Source organism: Hydra vulgaris, chromosome 03, assembly GCF_038396675.1.
Source record: "Hydra vulgaris chromosome 03, alternate assembly HydraT2T_AEP".
Taxonomy (NCBI): domain Eukaryota; kingdom Metazoa; phylum Cnidaria; class Hydrozoa; order Anthoathecata; family Hydridae; genus Hydra; species Hydra vulgaris.
Window position 1 is genome coordinate 12,144,483 of NC_088922.1, and position 25,518 is coordinate 12,170,000.

The following is a 25,518-nucleotide window of genomic DNA, read 5'->3' on the forward strand; positions in this document are numbered from 1 at the left end:
TTGATGACGTATTATTTGTTTAGTTTTTCCGATCCCTTTTTTTTAAAAAATTGTGTGTAAATTTGATTAAAAAAAAAAAAAAAATTAAAAACCATTTCTTACAATAAAGCGATTATTTCTAAACAATAAAACGAAACTCATATGAAATGAATAATTTATTAAAAAATACGAGAGCAGATTGTAAAACAGAATAAGAAGGAAATCTAAACCAGACGTCGAAATAAAAAGTACCCGAAATGAAAAACCGGAGTGTATTGAAAATTGTAAATAGAGTAAAAAATGTTAGCAAATTAAAAGAAAATTACTTTTATTTCTTCTCTGTTTTTTATTTTTGTATTTTTAACTTTCTTTGCATTACTTTTGTTTTTAAAATTCTCGGAATGAAAACCTAACCACTAAAATATTATCCGTGCTTTAAAGAAGCAAATGAAGTAAACTATTTTCTGGTAAGCTAAGTTGAACAAAAATTTTGACAAAAATTTCTGTTATCAAAACAATGAAAGTTTTTTTCTTGCTTTTAATGATTGTTTCGTTTCAGAACAAATTTCACTACAAGTGGTAGTTTAAAGCTGTAGATAAAAAAATCTTAATAGATAAAGTTAGTTACGTGCTTCGATTTTGTGCTATATATTTAGAACTTAAAGCTTTAAGATCGATTGGTGTTGGTTTTTAAAGAAAAGCTGGCATATAAATGCGAAATAGACCCTGGGTAAACGTATACGTACGACCTATTTCATACATATTTCTTTTTTTGACTTTGGCAGTGACGTTTATTGCATTTTGTACACCGTACTGGTATTCTGAAAAGCAAGAGAACGGTGAGAGATACTTTGGAGTATGGACTATCTGCATGGATGCGTCTATAAAGAATTGTACTTTTTTACCGAACCATTCACGAAGTGCAAATAGCGATTGTGAGTGCTGACATTTTATCATTTGTTGCTTTATTGTTTCTTTCAATAATTTATTTTTTAGTTGTATTAATTCGTTTTAATATTAAGCTCGTTTGACGGCAATTCGGGCGTTGTTTTCAATGTCAATAATGCATTTAGTGGGAGCAATTGGTTATCCTCCTTTTTTTAAACAGATGTCTAATGGAATCTTAAATATTGGCTTTATGGCTTTACTTTCATTAGTATCAGGTATGTGTTTAAAGGTGTGTTCTATCAAGTAAAGTTAAATTGTGTTCTTTTAAGTAAAGTTAAATGGTGTTCTATCGAGTAAAGTTAAATATGTTTTATTGTTAAAATGTGTTCTATCGAGTTAAAATGTGTTCTATCGAGTTAAAATGTGTTCTATCGAGTAAAAAAATAAGTTTATGCAAAAAATTTTATAAACTTTTTAAAAAATTTTATTGTTTTTTTTACAGCAGCTTTGTTTCATTTGTAAATAAAACGTTTGTTTGTATTTTAGGATTATTCTCTCTAGCATCAATGGTAATAATGACGTATGAAATTAGTTGTTACAAGTTTCTTTCGTATGGTTACTCCTACTTTTTGGGATGGATTGGAACAAGCCTATCTTTTGTTGCTGCAAGCCTTGTATATGTCGCGTCTAAAGATAACAGCTATTCAGAAATTGCTTATTAATCATTTTTTTCTAAACACCATCTGATTATATATATAAAAAAAGTAAAAACAGAAATTATTTAATTAAAAGATTGTTTATTTTTAAGAATAACTGTTAATAACACTTCTTTAAAATGAATCCTGTTTTTTTGATATTTCTTTTTCTTATTTTTAAAATATAATTTTTGTTAGGTTTTTTTTTCTTATTTTTTGAAAGATGGACATTAGTAGTACTTTCCCAATGATCTACCTCGAACAATGTTCTAGTACCTCGATCAATGATTTAGTACCTCGATCAATGATCTAGTACCTCGTTGGATTATGTACCAACGTGGGTATGTTGCAAAAACAGCTAAAAACAAGAAAATTACAGATCAATAAAAATGAGAAAAATATGTGTGAGTGCGTCTATATATATACATATATATGTATATATATATATATATATATATATATATATATATATATATATATATATATATATATATATATATATATATATATATATATATATATATATATATATATATATATATATATATATATATATATATATATATATATATAAACGTTTTGTGTCATAAACCAATGAACTTTTGCTCAAAAGTAATGAAAATGGGTTTTATTCTGATTAATTTTCAAAAAAGGTCACCCACAGCTCGAAATTTTTAAAACGGTATCTAAATAAAATTTGCAGGCAGTAGTGCTACGACTTTTTGAAGCCTAGAATTTTCTTGAACCTTCTGGAACTTTCTACAATTTTCTGGACTGCTATGAATGTTTATAGAAATCTTTGAAACTTTCAAGATTTAGACAATGGTTGAGCAACGCTAATAATTATAATAATTAATAGAAGTTATAAATAAATCTGCATTTTCCAGATGGCTGTCAAATAAAATAGAAGTACAATACCACTTAAAAAAAAAGAAGCACTTAAGAAAAGTGCTTCCACTACTGAAAGAAACAAGACAATCTGATTGAAGAATTACTCGTACGATTTCATGAGTCACATATGAAAAGAAGAACTGTTACACAAGAGAACAATCACTAGAAGATAACACCAGGATACCATTCAAAATTCAAATTTTTATTCGCTATCAATTTCTGAGAAACCATCAAAGGGAGCCGAGAACGCATAAAGCGAATTGAGAAAGAAGTAACAATTTTATGGTAAAAGAAATTAAATTTCCCCCATTTATTTTTTTTATTTTTTTCTCTGTTTGACATAGTATTAACATTATTTTCACAACTTTCGTATTCATATAAATTACATAAAATATAATATAAAAGTATATACTGAAAATAAAACGAAATAAAGTTAAAGCAGATAGGGACTCAAAGAAAATAAGGATTACATTGCGTTATCACAATCTTTTCATAGAACTCTTTTGTACAAGTTTAAATAATATACCGTAATTGTAAAAAGCTCGTATAAAAAATATTAACAATAACTAAGTTACCGTTAAAATAGTCAAGACAAAAATAAATTAATTAAATAATAATTTAATAGAAAAAAGAAAAACTTTTCTTTTGATCAAATTTTAAAAACTTTTTTTGTTTTGTTTAAAACTTAAATGAACTTAAGGACTTCACCATAAATTTATTAGGTAACCAAAAAAGTTCGTGCGGTTTTTGGTAATTGAATTGTTTTTAGCATTTTTTACAACACCCACATCGCACAAGGCAAGTAGCTTTGTTGCGTAATAGAACGCGTGTGTCACGCGCAGTTGCTGCATATATAGTGTAGGCTTGTAACGAGCTTACAGGAAAGGTTTTGTGTAAAGAAAGGATGGCAACCCAACCAACGATTATTTGATCTTGCTTACTTTACGAGTTCAAACTTGGAAGGAATGCAACACAAGCGGCCAAAAACATCTGCACAGCATTTGGAGAAGGTACAGTAAGTGAACGCACAGCACAGAAGTGGTTTCAGCGATTCTCTTCGGGAGATGAGTCCATCGAAGACCTGCCGCGTTCTGGACGCCCATTGTTGGTTGATGAGGATGAACTGAAGGACGCTGTCGAGTCTGACTCCAGCCAAACTTGCCAAGAACTTGCAGTGAGGTTTGCTGTGAGTGTTGAAACCATCCGCCTGCATCTGCATGCGATTGGGAAAGCGTGGAAGCTGAGTCGGTGGGTTCCGCACAAATTGTCGATCGACAACAAGAAGCAACGGCTTACGATCTGCACATCACTCTTATCACGCCACAATGTTGAGCCTTTTCTTGATCGTTTATTGACATGCGACGAAAAATGGACTGTGTACAACAATACCAAGCGTTGCTACCATTGGTTGTCCCCCGATGACCCCATCCCAAAGACACCCAAGCCCAATCTCCACGAGCGGAAGGTTTTGCTCTGCATTTGGTGGACTACAGCTGGTGTGGTGCATTACGAGCAGCTCCCAACAGGCCATACCATTACTGGACTGGTCTACTCAGCACAGCTGCAACGAGTTCACGACCTGTTGCTTGTAAAGCAGCCTGCACTGGTGCACAGGAGAGGAGTTCTGCTTCTCCACAACAACGCGAGACCGCACACCGCTCGTGTGACTCAGGACAAGCTCCAAAGCCTTGGTTGGAAGAGTTTGCCTCATCCACCATACTCGCCAGACCTCTCCCCTACTGATTTCCATTTTTTCCTTTCCCTGGGAAATCATTTAAAAGGACAGCAGTTCCGAGACCAGGACGCGGTTGAAATGGAGTTGAAAGCTTTTATAGACTCAAAGGACCGAGAATTTTTTAGAAGTGGAATAAATAAGCTTGTTTTACGTTGGGAAAAGGTTTTAGATGTTAATGGTGACTATTTTGATGAATAAATGTACTTATTTTTGTCGTTTTGTGTGTTTTTATTATATACGGAAAAACCGCACGAACTTTTTTGGTTACCTGATATATTCCTTTTTACAGTCATTCCATAATTTGGTCCATAGGTCCTCGATAAGATATACAAAATTCTGAGAGTTTATTACATCTCCGGGGCAATTTATAGTTGTTGTTTCAATTCGATATTAGCTTATACTTTTATTTAGATTTATTTTAAACTTATTGTTGAAATTTGCTGACAAAAGATTGTTGTAGTATCTATACATAAAAATTAGGTGCTGACATTTAAATATACCCATCATTTTCATATCTTTCACATAAGGTTTTACATGTTCTTGTTTATGTTTAAAGTATATGATACGGCAAGCGTGTTTTTGTAGCCGATAAATTTTTGAAGTTTTGTTGATTGGGGATTTCCCCATTTATTAATACAAGTCTGTGGAAACGTGCGATAAATTTGTTAAACAAAGAAAGTACGATTTATTGAATAAAGTTTTTGACATCACAAAAAAAGATGGAGAACAGCTCTGCAGTGAGGAAAAAAAATTGTATCATCTTCTGATTGAAAGCAAAGGACAGCTTGGGTATACAGCTGGGAAAGCTGCTTGTTCAAAAACTATCCGTCCATCCAAAAGAAGAAAAATGTCCCTAAAACCTACTTCAACAAAAGTAACGACAACAAAAACAACGTCAACTTTCAAATCCGAGTCTGAGGCAGAATATCAAGAGTGATTCTGAAGATTCATAAAAATAGTCCAAAAGTACCAGCAAGAACTACATCAAATCCAAAACTGCAACCAAAAAAGTAACTTCAAAGTTATCAACCAGCAAAACAGCAACCATTTGTCAACAGTAATAGGAAGATAGGATCAACATTCAGACATTTTCATGGCCTGGTATAATCAGATCAACTATTTAAGAAGCTGTTAAACTTAAAAAAAAAAATGAAAAAAACACTAGATTTATAAAGCTAACGTATTAGTTACCAAGAATATCAAGTGTTAGTGTTGAAGAATAAGCAAAGAGAAGTTAAGTTACAAGCACTAGATCTACCATTGAAAAAGCATATATTGTTGTTAAAAGTATAACAGCTGTTCAACCGATGAATATAGTTTACGGAAGATTATAAAAATGATTGTAGTGGATACTACAAAAATAAACACTGTAAGGCGGAATCGGATTGTTAGCCAGTTACAAAGACATTTTAAAGAAAAGCAATTGGAAGAATAACAATTTATTGGATGTCAACATTATGTTCTTGATCGTGTCCTCTGTAACAACATCTTGCCCAATATTGAATATTCGTTTATACCAGAAATTGTAAAGAATTACAAACAGCTCATAAAGAATTTCAAGAATGGTAAAGAAGTGATTACTGAAATAGCAGTATAGCGTGATGGTTTGAAATTTTTATTTCATTATATATATTTATAAACACGGGTATTCCGCCGTTGTAAAGAATCTGGAGTATTTCCTAATGTTAAGTTTTGAAAAATATCAAAATTAAATAGTACAAGATAGAATTCAGAGTAATACTAGCTCTTTTGCATTTATTCTTCTACAAGAGAGAATAGACTCACTACTCGACATTTATTGATTCATCTCTTACATCTTCTTAAGCTATGTAGCTGCTTGCATGGTCACGAAAAAGCTTTAAACTCAGTGAAAAGGTTTTGGAATTAGGAACCATCAAGAATAGAAATTCCCAGAATAAATCATTTACAATGTTTCAGGCCGGAATGCCGGAATTTTTTTTACCTTTTCTTTTGAGACATGTGACACAGACTGTGTAAATTAAATCAAAAAATCATTGTCCTACAGGGCCACGAAGAACTATAAGTAAACCTAGGTAAAAAATAAAAAATTTCTTAACAAATACAATGCAATTTTATTTGCAGTAATCATTTATGTAAAGATTTCTAGAAGTTTAGAAATAATGTTGTGCAAAAAGAGTTGGTATCCAGTTTTGAGCGACAAACTCTTTTTTCATTAAAAGTGTTACCTGCCTATGAAAATAGTCTTATCTTAAATCTTACTTAGATTTTAAATAATTAAAAAGTATGCCTAATATTGTAAATATTTCAGTTTTAAACTAAATGGAAAAATAGAAAACAAAGAAATAATTTTAAATATAAATATTATGCAGGTTAAAGCTTTCAATAAATAAAGTTATAAGAAACAAATAAAAACAACATACTAGATTTAAATAAAACAGGAATCGAATTAATGAAATAGGTTATATATATAAAAAATAGGTTATAAATTTATGTTATATAGCCACGATACGGAAGTACAAGCTTTCACTTTTAATCTTGAAGGTAAAAAATGACATAAATATAATTCTTGTTCTGGCCGGTATTTTATTAACAATTCCGACAAATACGGTTCTCGTAGGAATTCAAAAATTCCATTCCGGTACGCCCTAGTTCTTACTGTAATTTAAAATATTCAAAAGTGATTTTAGCGCGCTCCTTGCAATTTTATCATTAATACGTCACTATTCTTACAGTTAAGTTAAGAATAGTGACGTATTAATGATAAAACTACCACTACCAACGAATTATATATATAGGAAATAAAACTCTGGTGGGCAATCCGGATTCCAGACTGAATAAGAGTTTGTGCAACGGCTCTAAAGTTTAAGTTTTTTTCATCTGCATTTGAACGCCCGAATGATGCAAAAACTGAATGTTTGTTATCCCATGTGAATCCCAGGTGTTTAAATTTATTCTGAAGATTTTTTTTTTTTTTTTTTTTACCAGAAATGGTTATTGCTTTGTATATAGGCTTTACACGCAATCAAGAATTCAGTCTTTATGGCATTCAATTTAATACAATTTAGACCAATGGGAGCACTGCACGTTTTCATAAGCTTTTTGAGATCTGAGAAGGAAAAGCCTAAATGCATAAATTCATCCGCATATGCTATAAAACCAGTAAAGTTACCATATTTAGATGTGCCAACAATCCTTTGCTTTTTAAAGGTTTCGAGAAAGCTTTTAGCGTAGATGCTATAGAGGTGAGGTGTAAGAATTGAAGCTTGTCTTACTTCTTTCTTTAGACCAAAAAACTTGATTTGCAGCCTTAATACGAAACTGACGCACTTCTATTGTTGTATAACAAATAGATAGTGTTAGCTATATAAAGTGGTAACTTTTTTTCAAAATATAATTTTTTAAATAGGATATCCTAGTAACAGCTATCAAAGTTTTTTTTTGCATCTAAGGAGTATTAGTACACTGTTGAATTGTTACTCTTGTAATGTTTAACTGTTTTACATATTAGAAATTCAGCATGTAGCGTTGAGCCGTTATTATTATTTAATTCAAATTGTAGGGAGTGAGTGCTTCTAATAAGCGGGCATATAGTTAAGGTTAGGTGCTCAAAAACATTTGCAAAAATTGGTACAATGCTAATATCGCAATAGTTGCTCGGACTATCTAAATATTTTTTATCGATTTAACAAGGTGTACAATAATTGATGTTGATATTGATTTTGATGTCCATCCATACATAATGGAATAGTTAAAAAAACTATATTAGTCATTTTGTTAAAGTATAACTTTTTGCGTATTTCAAATGTTCTGCAAAGATACCAAAAGTTTAGAAATAGCCATAATTTATGTTTGTTTATTTCGCCTTTTACAACTAATACAATTTTCATTCATATACAACAAAATAAGTAATGGCTGGAGCAAGAAGAAGACATAACTGTGTCTTATCACCGAGCCCCATTTTTATAAATATTATATTATATTGGCGTAAATATACAAAGTAGTACTTAGTAATTGCTAAAATGCTTACATCATCTGCAGTTGCAAAAAGAAAAAGTAGGCAGCTGCAGTTGCAAAAAAATGATTATATACTTGAAATAAAATAAAAAAAGATGAAAAAAAGAGATAAATATATTTATATTAAGAGAGTAATATCATTAATTAACTTTGTTATGGTGAATTGTTAATAATAACATTCTTTTAAAATAATTTTTTTATTTAAGTTATCTTGATGTTATATTAGAGCTTTACTTTATTTAAAAGAAACATTTAAAATCTAGCATAGTGAGATCCATAAATAAGAACAATTTATTTTAATTCAATTATATTTACATCAGTTATTGTTACATCATCATGTTTTGTACAAGGTGGAACTCTTCAATTTTCATTACAATGTGTTATGTTTGAATATTTAGTACATTTGCAAAATAGTTTGCGAATTCTAAAATAATGAATTCCCACATACGTTGATAAAACGTTAGAACAATGTTGGGCTTTGCGTTGGTCCAACATCAACCGCATATGTTGTTTTTATATCATTTTGGTTACAAATGCGACGCCAACAACCAAAAAACAACATTGGCCCAACGTTGTACTTTAAGTCAGCATTTCGTGATATTTTTCGTTGATTCAACGTTGCATTTTACGTTGACACAACGTTGTATTTTACTTTTATTGGAATTATTTGTTTTATATTTTAGTATATATATATATATATACACATTAAACATTTTATATTTATACGCATATACATGTATATACGTACATATAGATATATATGTAGCAAAATGTATTTCCATAAGCAACTGATATATCTGAATAAAAATAGTTCTTATATATTACGCAAATATATATTTGTATAACTGTCTTTTCTCGATGCAAACACAACGTTGATCCACTGTACAAAATCCAACATTGTTCCAATGTATATGGATCAACGTGGATTCAATGTATATAATCCAACGGTATACATTGAATTATGGTAAATAATCTAGAACTTGTATCTTTGTTTAAACATCTGAAAACATTCCAAAAGTTTTTTGGTTCACTATTTTTCAGCTATTCAATTTTAACACACTACTTGCAAATGTTATTATTTTGAGCCAACTTTGACGGTTTTGCAAAAGTTTTTAGTGAATCATAATATGATTCATTAAAAAACTTTTGCAAGTTGGCTCAAAATAATAAAATTTGCCAGCAGCAAAATTAAAATTGAAAAAATATTATATTTGGAGTGGAAAAGATTATAATATCGCCAGTTATAATAATATTGCCATTACTTTTGTAACTATTAAGTAGTCCTTTAATAGTATCGGGTTGACTTTAGTATGCCTCCAGTGAGGAGAGGTTGTTCCACGATGAGGAGAAATATATTCCAATAACTATAATATTAAGTTCATTTTTTTGAAATTTGTTACCAATATATGGTCATCCTCGTAAATTACTCGAATATTCTGAAACTGTTTTTTTTGTAAAAACAACGCATTTCTGCCAAATGGTCAACCTTTTTCATCTTATTTGACTGGTCGAAATACACTGAGTGCATATTTTTAGATATATCTCTTACAATGGAATATTTAAGTTTAGTTAACCAATGTTCATATAAAAACGTTTTGTTATAAGAACGTATAAATAACTTCGTAAACTTAATGTTTGACTTAAGTGCCTGACAGTTAAAAGTAAATATATTGAAAGTTGAAGATTTATTTTTATCTTTTACGCTATTTGAATTAACAATTTTTATCCTAGTAACCGTTGGATACTAGATTTTGATCAGTATTTTTAAAAGCGCTTTGTCATAGAAGGCTTTACAATCATATTTTCGTGCCTTAGATCAGTGTTGAAAATTTTTATTTTATCGGAGTTATTAATTATAACCCAAAATGATTTGTTATATTCGTTGACTTTGTTTGCGGTAATGAACAAATGGCGTAATATCCGTTTCGCTTGCCATATAACTTATAACATATAACTATAACATATAACTTATAACATATAACTTATAACATATAATTTATAACATATAATTTATAACATATAGCATATAACTTTTAACATATAACTTATAACATATAACTTATAACATATAACTTATAGCATATAACTTATAACATATAACTTATAACTTATAACATTTAACATATAACTTTTAACATACAACATATAACTTATAACATATAACTTATAACATATAATTTATAACATATAACATATAACATATAACTTTTAACATATAACTTATAACATATAACTTAAAACATATAACTTATAACATATAACTTATAACATTTAACATATAACTTATAACATACAACATATAACTTATAACATATAACATACAACTTATAACATATAACTTTTAACATATAACTTATAACATATAACTTATAACATATAACTTATAACATATAACTTATAACATATAACTTATAACATTTAACATATAACTTTTAACATACAACATATAACTTATAACATATAACTTATAACATATAATTTATAACATATAACATACAACTTATAACATATAACTTTTAACATATAACTTATAACATATAACTTATAACATATAACTTATAACATTTAACATATAACTTATAACATACAACATATAACTTATAACATATAACTTATAACATATAACATATAACTTATAACATACAACTTATAACATATAACTTTTAACATATAACTTATAACATATAATTTATAACATATAACATATAACATATAACTTTTAACATATAACTTATAACATATAACATATAACTTATAACATTTAACATATAACTTATAACATACAACATATAACTTATAACATATAACATACAACTTATAACATATAACTTTTAACATATAACTTATAACATATAACATATAACTTATAACATTGAACATATAACTTATAACATATAACTTATAACATAACTTATAACTTATAACGTGGTTCCTATAAAAAGTTCATTAAACTTATTATATTACATTTTTTTGGTTTTTCATATTTAAAACGCCAAAGCTTAATTTTTGATGGCAATGTCCTTCTTTAATACAATATTTATCTAAATTTGATGCAATTTAAGTATACCTTCTAAACCAAATAACTTAGAAACTATTTAACAAAAAAACTTGAAATTTGGCCCAAATATTCATTGTTAATAAGTTAAAAACATTCGCTTAAAGTATTAAAATACCAACCCATTAAATACAAATAAAATTAAAGACTTATAAATGAGTTTATGAGTTAATGTGAATTGATATTATCGAAAATATAAATTTTCAGATTATTTTTGATAAAAAGGAGAAATTATTGAAATTCAGCGTAAATCGTCAAATCTGTGCGTTTATTAGAAAACTCGAGAAAATTTTGAATTATTTTGTTTAAGTCAAAAAAGTCAAAAACAAATAAAAAAGCCAAAAGCTGACAATTTTTTTTAGTGCTTTAATTCTTTTTACAAAACAAAGTTCTAATATTTTAAAATTTGAGTTTTAGTGGCAACTATTTGTTATTTTAAAATTTGAGTTTTAGTGGCAACTATTTGTTATTTTAAAAGTTGAGTTTTAGTGGCAACTATTTGTTATTTTAAAAGTTGAGTTTTAGTGGCAACTATTTGTTATTTTAAAAGTTAAGTTTTATTGGCAACTATTTATTATTTTAAAAGTTGAGTTTTAGTGGCAACTATTTGTTATTTTTTTGAAACAAAATAATAATAAAAAAATAAAATTTCGAAAAAATAATAAAAAAAGAAACATCTTTAGCTAAAGATGCTTTAACAAACAGATTTTGGTGACAAAAAACTATGAAATTAAATTCTTTTGTTTGGATTTTTTTTTTTAATATTCACTCTATTATTAATGCTAATAAATATTATTAATTATTATTAATTCGCAATACCTTTATTCTATCATTGCACAAATGATAAAAATATAAAAATTACTAAATTCTAATGCTAGGTTTCATGTCAGTAATATTTCCCAAGCTTAAAAGTTTTTCGTGAGAACGCAGCATATCTACTAATTTATGAAAGGTTGATCCCCCAAGCATAAAGTCGCTTAGTCCGCTTAATGTCTCCCCTATTCTATGATCAGTAATGCGATCTTGTGGAAAGTTGTACGTGCGAATTCTTTCAGAACGATGTCCTGAGCCAATTTGTGTTCTTCGTAACTCAACTCGTTCTTGTACAACTCGAGTTCTCTCAAAATCGTAAAGCTGAGCAGATAGTATTTTTAAAGCACGTGATTTGTTCTATAAAGAAACTTCAGCAAATTGCATATATATATATATATTTATATATATATATATACATACATACATATATATATATATATATATATATATATATATATATATATATATACATATATATACATATACATATATACATACATACATACATATATATATATATATATATATATATATATATGTATATATATATATATATATATATATATATATATATATATATATATATATATATATATATAAACGCTTCATTGTCGAAATATAAGAAATAAAACCTCTATTTGGGATCTTTGACTTTGCACAGCAACGACAAGACCAGATGGTATATGGGTTAGGCGAACTGCACTATCTGTAGTGTTTACATGTTGTCCACCAGCACCAGATGATCGAAACGTGTCTACTTTTACGTCTTTCATATTTAGCACAACGTCAATACTTTCAGGTTGCGGAAGAACAGCAACAGTAACAGTCGATGTGTGAACGCGGCCTAAGGATTCTGTTATAGGGACTCTTTGTACACGATGAACTCCAACTTCGTGCTAAAAAAAAATCAAAATTACATCCAGCATTTATTATTTGTTGAAAAGTATTAATTTAATACCTTGAGTTTTCCAAATACATCTGAACCAACTATATTAACTGAGACTTCTTTTAAACCTCCGTCAGTGCTTTCACTTTCATCTAGTATCTCAAATTTCCATTGATTACTCGAGGAATATTTATCATACATAGATAACATTTCAGCAGCAAAAATGGCAGCCTCTCGACCTCCTGTTCCAGCGCGAATTTCCATAATCGCATTATTGCTATCATCTTTGTCTTTTGGTATAATAGAATCAAGCAAACGCAATTCAAGATCAGCGATACAAACTTGACAAGTGCTTATTTCTTCCTGAACAAACTCTTTCATTTCTTTGTTGTCAATACCTAAAGCTGCCAATTCAAGAATCTCCTAAAATAATATTTTAAATGTAAACATTTGTAACAAGCAATTGTTGCAAAAATTATTAGTTTTAATAAAAGATATATAACTATAAGAGTGCCTTTATAGCACAGTAAAGCCTTAAAGGGGAAAGTGCTGAGGTTTTTTATTTAACATCATAGTGTACACATGCAAACTATTTGTAATGGTAGAATATACTTTGCAAGAAGTAAAACACAAAGTTTATTTTTGCAGTAGAGGAAAAATGTGGAAACCCAAATATCTTTTTATTTTTTAATTTCATGTCAAGTTAAAACAATTATAAAATACTTTAGGAAATCATAATAAAAAAACTAATTAAATCTAATATTTGAGGGTATTTTAGTTAGGAAGTAATCAGTATTTTGTGTATTAAATTAATCTTTAAATATAAACGATGTCACATCAATGGCTAAAACGAGTTGAATTTATGATTATGATCTAATGATTAATTTCATTTACTATATTTTCTTTTTAATTTGAGTTAATAAGTGTAACTATTTTTTACAGTATTTTACAGCTTACAGATTACTTCATCGTTTAAAGATACCATATTATATGTATGGTATAGAGAATGAAATATACAATTGCTGATGTAATAAAATTTGTAACTAACGGAGACATGATTTATTGGATGAAGAAGAACTCTTAAAATAGAAACATAAAAAATAACAATTATGCTAATGATGACGATATTAATGATGATAATAATGTTCAAAGGAAAGCAAAACACGAGTACCAATGGATGAAAAAACTATAGACCAGTCAGTTTTGATAAAAAATGTATTCATTTGTTTTTCTAATAATATTTCTGCAAAAGATGTTAACTTATACATGTTACCAACCTATTTGCAAAGATATAGACATTTCATTTGCAAAACAACTGATCAATGTTAGAAGAAAAATGTTTGTTCATATGAAAAATGATGAAGCTTTTAAAGAAATAAAAGGATCGATGATCCAATTACATGCTTTAAATGTGTAACCTACTTCAATGGTTTAGACTTTTGCTTACTATTTTGAGATTTGGACAGTTAGATGTTACTTAATAATGGTTAACCGTTACTCATTTGTGATATGATTTGTTACTTTTTTGAGATAAATATTGAATTTTTTTATGTTGTTTATAGGTTATAATGAGGTACCACATGGTTACAGTACCTGAACACAAATTTCAAACTTTACTTTATATATTCTTACAATTTTATTCCGTTACAATTGTTAATTTATGAATTTATTTTTGAAATTATATATTTTATCTACAATGTATAAATTTTGAATTTGATTAATATTACTTAAAAATAACCTTTTAAAAAACAAAAACAAAAAAATTAAAAAATAAACAAACCAAAAGTGTACCATTGTGCCCTACTCCCCCAATACCTCTCCCCAAACCATATAAAATAATCTGAACTATTTTAGTATGTTTTATAAGAAACAAGAAATGTTACACAATCAGACACATTTTAAACAAAAATAAACATTTTATGAATATCAATCAGTCAGTACTTCTCTTTTCTTGAGTAGCAAATTGTATATTTCTACAGCTGGCTTCATCCTATGACATTCACTTGAGTAATTTTTTATTTCAGTTGGTGTTAAGTTCTGAAAAATAGAATTTAATTCTAAAAAGTAAAAGTATTTAATTCATGTCAAAATATCTAAAAAACTATTTGAAGTATATCAAATAACTTAAAATTTATAAAGACATTTTATCTTTATAAATTTTTATAAAATTTATCTTTATAAAGTATTATAAAGTTAAAATTTATAAAAGCAATTGTAATTCTAACTAATTAAACTGTAAAACCAAATTGATACAATTCAAAAGCACACATAAACAAACAAATATTTTTGCACACTTCACATCACATAAACACTGTTGATGACATCATACTGATATAACTATTTGGTGTAAATACATCAACTGAGGGTTTTATATTAGGGCAATGAAACTAACAAGAAAGAAAAAAGGCATCCAAACCTACCTGAATTATGTAAGGGACTACATATAAGAAGCATTAAAAAAAGTCTTTAACAATCAATCTGAATAGCTTTGCAGATGGACAAAGGAAAAAGTCAGTTTATTCTTTTAAATCTTGACAAAGGGGTTCCTTTATCTTAACAAAAGGCATATTTTTGCTAATCAACCTGAATCTTGACACAGGGTTCCTACGACATTGTTAATACTCTGATTTTCACTGTTGATGGAATCAGCCTCTTTGAAAGCTGCCCTCAGAACCCGTAAACTGAGTATTAGAGCTCATTACGAAATAATGGAAAGGATTGGATAGAAGATGTCATATATAAAAAAAATAACAAGTTAAGTTTGGGATTTTGGACTTTGACAATTTTTGGAGTCAATGAAAAAAAAAGTGAATATTCAAGAAAACAAATATATATATATATAAAAAAACTACCCCCCATTATTTTTGTCTTACAAATATACAAACTGCCTAGCCTAACTAAAACCTCAGTTGATGTATTAAGCATCCACCTATGGCTAATTTCAATAGCTGACCTTAATGCTTTAATGGGCTATCCTTACTCTATTGTAATTTGTATGCATACTATTGATGATGTAACACTCTTTTGATGACACAATTAATATTTTGGCAACATCTGTTATAACACGATTAAAAAATTATCTTTGTTGCTATGAATTTTATACAAAAAAAAAGATAAAATTAAACTTTGATGCTTATTTTCGTACTTTTGCTTTCAATAAATTTATAGAAAATAGTTTAGGTTGAAAAAAATTAAGCCCTCTCTTTTCTGTAAAAATGGTGACAAAATTATTCCCATCTGTTAAAAAAAACACTCTTTATATTAAGGATAAAATTAATTAACTGTTGAAGTGTATCATTGTGCATTTGTTTGAGTTGATTGTGCAATAGTTTTTTCTCCCTAATTAGTCAGCACATTGGCAGTGGTGCATTGGTTGCACATAGAGAGTGATACAGATTGCAGAATTTAAATGCTAAAGACAAAAATCTAAATTTCAAAAAAGTCTGAAGTTGCACAATCAGAAAAAAAGAAAATTAATATATTATTTATAATTATAACTGTAATGAGTTGTCTGAGAGATGAGCCAAAAAAAAAATTATATTATAACTAATAAAAAAATAACATAAACTTAAATAATATTTGAATGTGAAAAATAAAAATCATATTTATGAAAAATGTAAATTATACTTATAAAAAAAAATTAAAAAATTTTTTTTACTACCTTAGAGTCAAGAAGTTTTTCATTTATCTGTTTATACTTAAACATTACATCTTCAATAAAATTTTCTGTTGCAGCATTCCAATGTTTACGTACTTGTTAAAATAAGTATAATAATATATATATATATATATATATATATATATATATATATATATATATATATATATATATATATATATATATATATATATATAAATTTTAAACACTACAAGTTAAACATGTTAACATAACATATAAGTAAGAATTAAAAATAATTTAAAAATTAAATTAAAAGTTTTTCATTTATGTATTTTTATTTCATTTATTCAAGAAGCTGACTGATAAAACTAATAAAAAAAATTGAATCATCAAGCTAATTAAAACCATTACAACTATTACATTACAAAAAATATAACTAATGATAATAAATATATAATTATTTTGCCAATTCTTCTTACAGATTTAAAGAGTTTTTTATAATCATCCAACTCCTACCTTTAATTAAGCTAAGTACCCAACTTAGGGGTGTTCATAAAATTGCATTGGTTTGCTCAGACACCAAAAATGAATAAACTAATAAAGTAACCAACCATATAGATAGGACTTACTTAATTTTTAAAGTGAAAGAAGAATCAAAAGATAAGCAGGATTTAATGATTTCTGTTATATTTAGGCAGAAGAGTATAAAATTTCTATAGGATTGACACAAATGGACCATTATGCCTACATTTTACTACAAAAGTTTAGCTCAACAGCTCAATCTTTAGAAACCCAAGCCACAGCAAAGCCAAACATTGCCAAACAAAATTATCAGTTGCAACATTAGATACACCATTGTTATATATAGACCATTGCACCACGTGACCTGAATGTTTTCAGTAAAGAAAGATGTCTGAAGAATAGAAAAAATTCATTGAGAGTTAAAAGTAATTATGGAGAGCTAAACTTTAGTTTAAGTTATATTTTATCAACTTTTATTTTATGATTTATACTTTATTTTAGTTTTATAAGAAATAGAATTTCTTATAAAACTAAAATATTAAGTTATTAAAGCTAAAATAATCAAAGGAAGAATTGAGAACTTTTTAAGGAGTTTACATATTCAAATATTTATTTTTAGGAAGTTTAACACACATACACAAACATTAAGACATTACTATATATCATCAATTTGAACTTGTGAACAATGAATAAACATTACCAACTACCATAATGACTGATAAACAATAACTAATATAATGCAATAGTAAATATATATACATATGCATATTTAGGTACTTTGTCTTTGTTTTGTTTTTACATTTTGCCTTTTTTCATTTTTTTTGAGTCATTTTATTTTCTTATATTTACTAATATTTTATTTAATTTGTCAACATATATAGCACAATCAAGTAGAACTTTGACCTGGTAAACTATAAGCTAATGGTTTAATTACTACTAAAAGCATAAAATAATTCATATTTTTTTATAAGTTACTTTTAGATTTTACGCATTGGTCATAATTTTCTCTTAAGAGTCTGAGTTAATCGTTCTATTGCAGCCTCGTTGCTTACAAGGCTGCAATAGAGCCTCGTTACTTACATTCTATAATTACTTATTATTAAACACTTTACTTCCTTTTTTTATTCTGAATAAGTGTTCAACATATCTTTTCAATTTTTTTATTCTTTCTCTCTTCTTAATTTTTTCCTTATTTCACTTGAGCTTGACAGCACGGTCTAGTCCTCTGATAGATATTTTTAGGATTTTTTAAAATTAACAACTATCAAAATAAATGACAAACAAAAACTAATATAACACAATAGTAAATAAATATAAATAAAAATTAACAATTATAATATGATAATAAATATATTATAATGAGAAATAAGTAATGTTACATGAGAAATATATAATGATAAACAATAATAGAATATAATAATAAATATATAATAAATACAATACAGTATAAAAAAATTATAACATTATTATACAAAAAAAAATAAAAGAAAAAAGAATAACCTTTTTTATACCTAATAAAATTCTTTTAGATGCTTTAAATGTTGTTGAACATGAGCAGCACAGTGAAGATGAAAATGAAGATAGAACTTTCATACTTTTCATTTTTCATTCATATAATGCTATTTCATTTTCAAAAAAGTTTTATAAATTTTCTAAAAGATTTTCTTCTTTTTCTAAGATAATAGAAACATGATTATTGAAAAATATAAAATTAAAACAATAGATTGTAAAAGATTAAAACACTATTAAAGTCAGTTACTGTGAAAATAGCTGTAAACACAGGCCTCAGTACATATATCAACTAAAGATTGGCTTTAAAAGTTAAGGTTGAGGCACAAAACTGGAAATATCAACTATATTCAGTTATTTCTTGAATTTAAATAAATATATATATATATATATATATATATATATATATATATATATATATACATATATATATATATAAATTTGTTTGTACTACAGCATGTATATATAAATATATATATATATACATTTGCTGACAAATTTATAATACTATATATACTATAATATATAAACATATATAATAAAATATAAGAAAAACAAAGGAAAAAAAACAAAGAATAATGAAAAAAATGATTGCTGCCTCAACCCAAACTCTTAGTCAATGCACTCCATGCATTTCCTCGCTAATTAGTCAGTCAATGTATGCACCCCTTTCTTTTAGTATGTCAGACTGCTCACCAAAACATGCATTTATACATAGGGCTTTTTATTTAAATTATTAGATTACATTCCTAAACTAAAACCTTCAGTTTAAAAAAAATAAAAAAATCCACCTTCTTCAAAGAACCACTAGGAAAATTTTTCAAAATTTCATATTCAATCCACTCTCAACTCTAAACTCTAACCTGTTTTTCTGGAAAAGAAGAGTGTGCTCATTGGATTTAAAAAGAGATGTCTACCAATGGATTAACCTGTTTCTCTGGACGAGTGTGGTCATTAGATTTAAGTTAAAGGAAAAGTTCTTTGCAAAATGCTCTGATTTTTTCTTGGTAGAGGTAACAAGATCAGAACAACGTATTAAAGATGAAATTTAGAAATGTTGACTTAAAATGATTATGTTAAAGAATGCCTAAAAATCTTTTTGGAACCTAACCTTCTGAGATAAAATATGATTTAGTAAATGAAAAGAATAATGAATAATACTGTAACTTGCAGTATCAAGTTATAGCTTATTACTAATATTATATATGCACTTACTTAGAAATGCTGGATAAGCTATTACTGACATATATGTGTAGCAGGTGTACATATATCAACTGGCAAATTAGGGTGTAGATAGAATGTAATTATTTATGAAATCAACTTATTACGGCAAAAAAAAGAATTTTTTAAAATTAAGACTTTTAACCTTTAGCTATTTTTGGAGTAAATAATGAAAGAAATTCTGAAGACAAAACTCATGAATGGAATAAATTTTAAAACGAATTTAAAAATAAGACAACAAAATAGTTCAACTCAATATTTTTAATATTTTCACTTTTCTATGTTTTATCAAATAGTATAAAACGTCTTATATAAAAATAAAATAGTAAAAAATCTCTACAAAGTTTTAAATAAATAAACAACTTTAACATTGTGTTTCTGCACATAATTCAAACTGCTTTTTTGTTATATGTGGTAAAGGAATGTATAAAATAGGAGCTTTCTTTAGTAATGTGTCTTCTAATGATTTATTATTTACAGTATCATTTATTTCATGAACTGTTGCTAGCTTATGGTCTTTAGTATTATCACGTTCTGAAGAACTATGCTCTGAGAAATTATTTTCACAAACAAGCATGCTCCTATAATTGTTAGTTGCTTGGTTACTGTTTAAAAAATTCATAGGAATTTGATTTACACTTTCAGTGTTATTATATTGAATAGGAAAAAAAGTTGGTGACAACAAATTGGGACCATACAGTCTGTCATCAATATTCCTGTTGAAATCATTATAGTTGTTATAAAAAGCATTTTGTGTGATTGGTTGATTGGTAGAACCATTAGAACTAAAGTAAGGCTCATAAGCCAACTTAGGTTTATTAAATAAGTCATTATACATTGCTAAATTTTTTGCTGCTTGTTTTTTATTTATATTTAGTGAGGTTATACCAATATTGGTACTTGTGACAGAACTTGTATTCGATCCATGCACTGTCAACCCATGATTCATTGAAGCATGTACCATTGGAGGACTTTTAATAGAATTATCTGTATTTACATATGGATAAAATAAAGTACCTTTTTTTACTCTACGTCTTACTGGACGCCAGTTTTCAGGAACAAAATTACGTAAATTTTCAGGAATGTCAGAACTTTTAGGATTATTAGTATTTTTTTGACAAGGCCTTGAATTTAATGAACATTCACCAATGGAGGTGTGACCACTTACTTCTGATGGAGTTGGATTCAACCTTTGATTTACTTGATTAAATGCTCTTTTACTATCCATCTCAATATTGGAGCAATGATCTGCTACAGCAGCACATACAATTGGATAAGATGATTCTGAACTAACAATATCACTGAGCCCAAAAACTCCATGAGATTCCGAACCAGCATCCAACAGTTCATTTGATTTGTCGTTATTTTCTAAACTTTCACCTAAGTTAGGACATGTGTGTATTGTTAACTCTTCTTTCTTCCAATGGAAACATCTTAATATTTTTTTAATTCTATTACGCATATCACCTCTTGGTAAGCAATAAAAACAAACTGTTACTAAACCTAAAATAACATTGGAAATAGCAGAAGCATAACTGAATATATAATACAAATACCCGGATGTAGTATCTTTATAAATGAAAATCATCTTTGTGAAAACAATTAATAGACAAAAGAATAAGAGCAACAAAAGATTTCCATGAAGCAAACTTATAAGTTCATTTCTGTTTGGAAACTCATATTCTAATATTGAGGGTTTTGTGTGTGTGTGATTTTCGACTTTGTTTTTATATCGAGTAACTGAAGGATTTTCTTTAACAGGTTCATTTAAAACTGGATATAGTTTATTAATGACAGCATGCAAATAACATAATATGAAAAGATCACCCAACAAAAAAAAAACTGCTGGACACACAAAAGCACCAATGGATATATTTGGAGCCAACCAACAACTATAAAATAAAAATAAGTTTATATTTGGTATTTTTTTAAATTAAAATAATTATATATATATATACACACACACACACACACATTTATCTTTAAAATAGAAGTATGATCATTTGCTCTCTTGCATGAAGATTTTCATTCAACAAAAAGAACTTTCAAATTTAAATTACTTTAAATCTCTGCATGGATACCAGTAACAACCTACTTCTATTCTAAAGTTAAACTTAGTTTGATTTAAAGTATATCACAGTAAATTTACCTACAAAATAAATCAAAATAACCAGTTAAGTTACTACAGTTAAGCTACTCAACTATTAAATTTACTTAATATTCAGTACTCATACTTAATACACTGTACTCAAAGATTCGCGAAAGTTAGCTATACAAATGTTTCTTTTTATATCTTATGTGTTGTTAACACATAATAAGCTTTTAACTAAAAATTCTTTTAACAAGAAATCTTGAACAGACTATAAAAAACATAATACCATTTTTTTATACTTTCATTTTATTAAAGCCTCTTATTTTAAAGCAAGATTAAACATTCTCTATAAATACGTAAGTCGTTTTTTAGAATTTTTTTTATAAAGAATTCTATTTGAGAAAAAAAAGAATTTTATGTTTCACTTAAAAACCAACTTAAAAAATGAAAAAATTAATTATATTTATAGTGCGCAAGTTAAGCAATAAGTTAAAAAACTAATTTAATAAGAAAAGAAAAAAAATGTTTTTTTGCTTTGATCTAACTCGTTTAGTCTATGGGTTATTTTTGCACGAATATCATGTTTAAAGTTTTATGATGATAATGTTTTAATTTATTAATTAGAACAATTTTATTTTTTACATTGTTTTATTTTAAACACTTTTTATGCTATTAATGTTATAAACAGCAATAAAATAGATTTTTTTGCATCAATTTGAGCCCTGATATATATATATACATATATATATATATATATATATATATATATATATATATATATATATATATATATATATATATATATATATATATATACATATATATATATATATATATATATATATATATATATATATATATATATATATATAATATATTATTATGCTATAATATTACTATTATTATTATTATTAATATTAATATTGATTATTGTTATTATTATCATTATATTAGAGTGTCCCAAAATCAACTTTTTAAAAAAATGTCTGCTCCCTACCTCTAAATGTGTTTTATATAATCAAATAATACTGTAGTTAAAAATTTTCAAAAAAAAACTTTTTTATGGATCACTCAAGTCCCTTAAAACACCAGACAGGTCCCTAATATTATCAAATAAAAAAGTTCTTCAAGACTATATTATGTTGGGTCTCAAAAGAAGCAAAATTTATAAAAATTTAAAAAATAATCATTTTTATTTTATAAAAAAATTATTATTTCAAATTACACTGCCTAAAAAATTACATTTTTAACTAAAAATAAATATATGCATTTTTATAAAAAATTTTATCTAAACTTTTTTCTTTCTATATTTTTCATAAAATAATGATTATTTTTGAAATATTTATACAATTTTGCTTTTTTTGATACATAAGATGGATAAGATCTCTCTAAGATGGGCTCCATTTGTTTAAATAGTCAACAGACAAGCAGTAATGGTAACATCTGAGTGTTATGTGGCCATGATGAATGGTTTCCCAACCTTTAAAAACAAAACGTCAACTTACACCTGTTACGGTTTAACAAGATGGAGCAACATCTCACATGACATGACAAGTATATATATATATATCTGTGTGTGTGTGTGTGTGTGTGTGTGTGTGTGTGTGTGTGTGTGTGTGTGTGTGTGTGTGTGTGTGTGTGTATGTGTATATATATATATATATATTGATTGATTGCCTGCCTAAACAAAAATCTTCAGCTTATGTGCTCCTGACATGCTCTACCTATTTATCAGTCAATGTAGCAGCACTCCTCGCATGTTCTACATATTTGTCAGTTGATACACTGTAATATGTTGTAAAAAGTTGTATGTAAACAGAAAAAAAATAAAAAAAAAAACATTTAGAATGTTTTTATTTTTATTAAAATAATAAAAAACATTCCTGTCTAGATGTGGTTTTTTTAAAAACCGTAAAATTTAATTAGTTTCTCAATAAAATTTAATGGATTTTACATAAGTATACTTAACTTCTTCAATTTTTAAAGACGGTTTTTTTTAAAATAGTGTTTTGAAATTACTCTTGGAACAATACATTGGATTTTCTATTTCTATAATTTACCTTTTAGATAATTTTTAACTTATCATTAACAAGATCCCAAAAAAATCTGGAATTTCCAGAATGACCCGAGATTCTAAATTTATCATAGGAAGATTCAAGCATTGTTCAGGATTTGAACATTGTTGACCTTAGTTCACCTGTAATGAGTTCATACTAAACCTAAAATCAGCATCATTTGGGTCAATATTGAACCAATTTACAGGCTAGACAGCTCCTACATTGTCTACTGTGAACCTAAGCCATACACCAGGTGTTAAAAATCTCCCATATTTTTTAATAAAAACGAAAAGGTAGTAATAAAAATGTGAAAAGTTGTTTTCATAATGATATTCTCATTAAATTTGAATAAAAAATGGATATAAAGCGTTTTGCAATGGAAAAAAGAGCATAGTTTGTTTTGACCCTACTTCAAACATGGATAAATAATGATAAAACTTATTTTTTCAAACCATAACAGATATTTATTGAAATTACCTTAATAACATAGAGGAATTATTTTTACAAATGATTATTTTTATGATTTGATTACACTGTAATCAAATTATAATTAAAAAAAAAATTTTGAAACTGAAAAATTGATTACACGAAACTAATAAAATGTGACTACAAACACGAACACACAGATTGTGAAAAATATTAGAACCATCTATAAATTTTAATGATTTCTCAGCTTGAAGTATACATAATTAGATTTTTAAAATAAACAAGTAAACAAGACATGAAAGTTTTGAGCATTTTGTTACTTTGTAATGTAATTTTTGAAGCATTTTTCTGATCAAAATATTCAATAAACAACGGCGTTTTAATGCTGTTTTATAGCAAATTTTCTGAACTACAAGATGGTACTGTCAAATTTTATTTTTATTCAATTATTCTAGGGAAAAGCAGCAAAATTTAAAATAACTGTGTAGAAGCAATTTCAAGCAATTTTTTATTTTATTAAGCTCAACAAATTAACTTTGTGTGAGGCCCAAAATAGTAGGGTTTTTTCTTCCTTATTTATGCGCAACCAAAATAGATTAAATTGTAATATGTGAGAAAAAGTGGGTTTTGTATGATAACTGGAAACATTTAGGAGAGTTGTTGGACACCAACAAGACTCCTATGTACTTCTTAAAGGCAAAAAACAATAATAAAAATACTATAGTTATGTGGTGGTTAGTGGCTGGTGTCATGCACTACAACTTTCTAAAACCAGGCCAAACTATTACAGTTTACTTTTTTTTTTAAAAGAGTAATAAAAAATATATATACTTTTTTAAGCTGATAAGAATAATAAATAATAAGGAATAATAAATAATTTTTTTGCAAATGTCAAGCAATATCTAAGAATCCTTGATCCTTAGATATTGCTTGCCCAAATCTAAACATTTATTCAATGTTTGTAATGAAACTATTTCAGTGTATATATTTACTTAAATTAACTATGTTTTAAATTAACTATATTTGGGGAAAAATTATGAACGCCTATTGCAAAGATTTTGAAGCTTATTTTTGTTTATTTAAAAAATTAATAAATCTTAAACTTGCTGTTATAAAATACTCTTAAACTCTTGT

The 25,518-nt window shown here is 26.9% G+C and overlaps 4 protein-coding genes across 4 annotated transcripts in view; 2 read left to right on the forward strand and 2 right to left on the reverse strand.

Annotated features, from left to right (window-relative positions):
- The first annotated feature begins 287 nt into the window (after positions 1 to 287).
- cldnl3 (Claudin-like 3) lies at positions 288 to 1,707 on the forward strand. The gene is made up of 4 exons (XM_065792358.1): positions 288 to 446; positions 636 to 914; positions 1,002 to 1,142; positions 1,414 to 1,707. The coding sequence occupies exons 2-4, from the start codon at positions 692 to 694 to the stop codon at positions 1,587 to 1,589; spliced, it is 540 nt and encodes a 179-aa protein (XP_065648430.1). The 5' UTR covers positions 288 to 446; positions 636 to 691; the 3' UTR covers positions 1,590 to 1,707.
- A 182-nt stretch (positions 1,708 to 1,889) lies between these two features.
- Positions 1,890 to 4,386, forward strand: LOC136078471 (histone-lysine N-methyltransferase SETMAR-like). Its single transcript, XM_065794243.1, has 2 exons — positions 1,890 to 1,903; positions 3,417 to 4,386. The coding sequence occupies exons 1-2, from the start codon at positions 1,890 to 1,892 to the stop codon at positions 4,384 to 4,386; spliced, it is 984 nt and encodes a 327-aa protein (XP_065650315.1).
- Positions 4,387 to 11,969: 7,583 nt separating this feature from the next.
- LOC100209826 (peptide chain release factor 1) lies at positions 11,970 to 18,751 on the reverse strand. The gene is made up of 6 exons (XM_065792359.1): positions 18,591 to 18,751; positions 16,600 to 16,691; positions 14,880 to 14,975; positions 13,011 to 13,361; positions 12,685 to 12,948; positions 11,970 to 12,409 (listed from the first exon to the last, which is right to left on the reverse strand). The coding sequence occupies exons 1-6, from the start codon at positions 18,679 to 18,681 to the stop codon at positions 12,101 to 12,103; spliced, it is 1,203 nt and encodes a 400-aa protein (XP_065648431.1). The 5' UTR covers positions 18,682 to 18,751; the 3' UTR covers positions 11,970 to 12,100.
- A 1,301-nt stretch (positions 18,752 to 20,052) lies between these two features.
- LOC101237979 (adhesion G protein-coupled receptor A3) overlaps positions 20,053 to 25,518 on the reverse strand; it is a 53,825-nt gene continuing 48,359 nt past the window's right edge. The window contains exon 20 of the mRNA XM_065792360.1: positions 20,053 to 21,701. Coding sequence (XP_065648432.1) covers positions 20,174 to 21,701 — 1,528 coding nt within the window. The 3' untranslated portion in view covers positions 20,053 to 20,173. The remainder of the gene's footprint in view (positions 21,702 to 25,518) is intronic.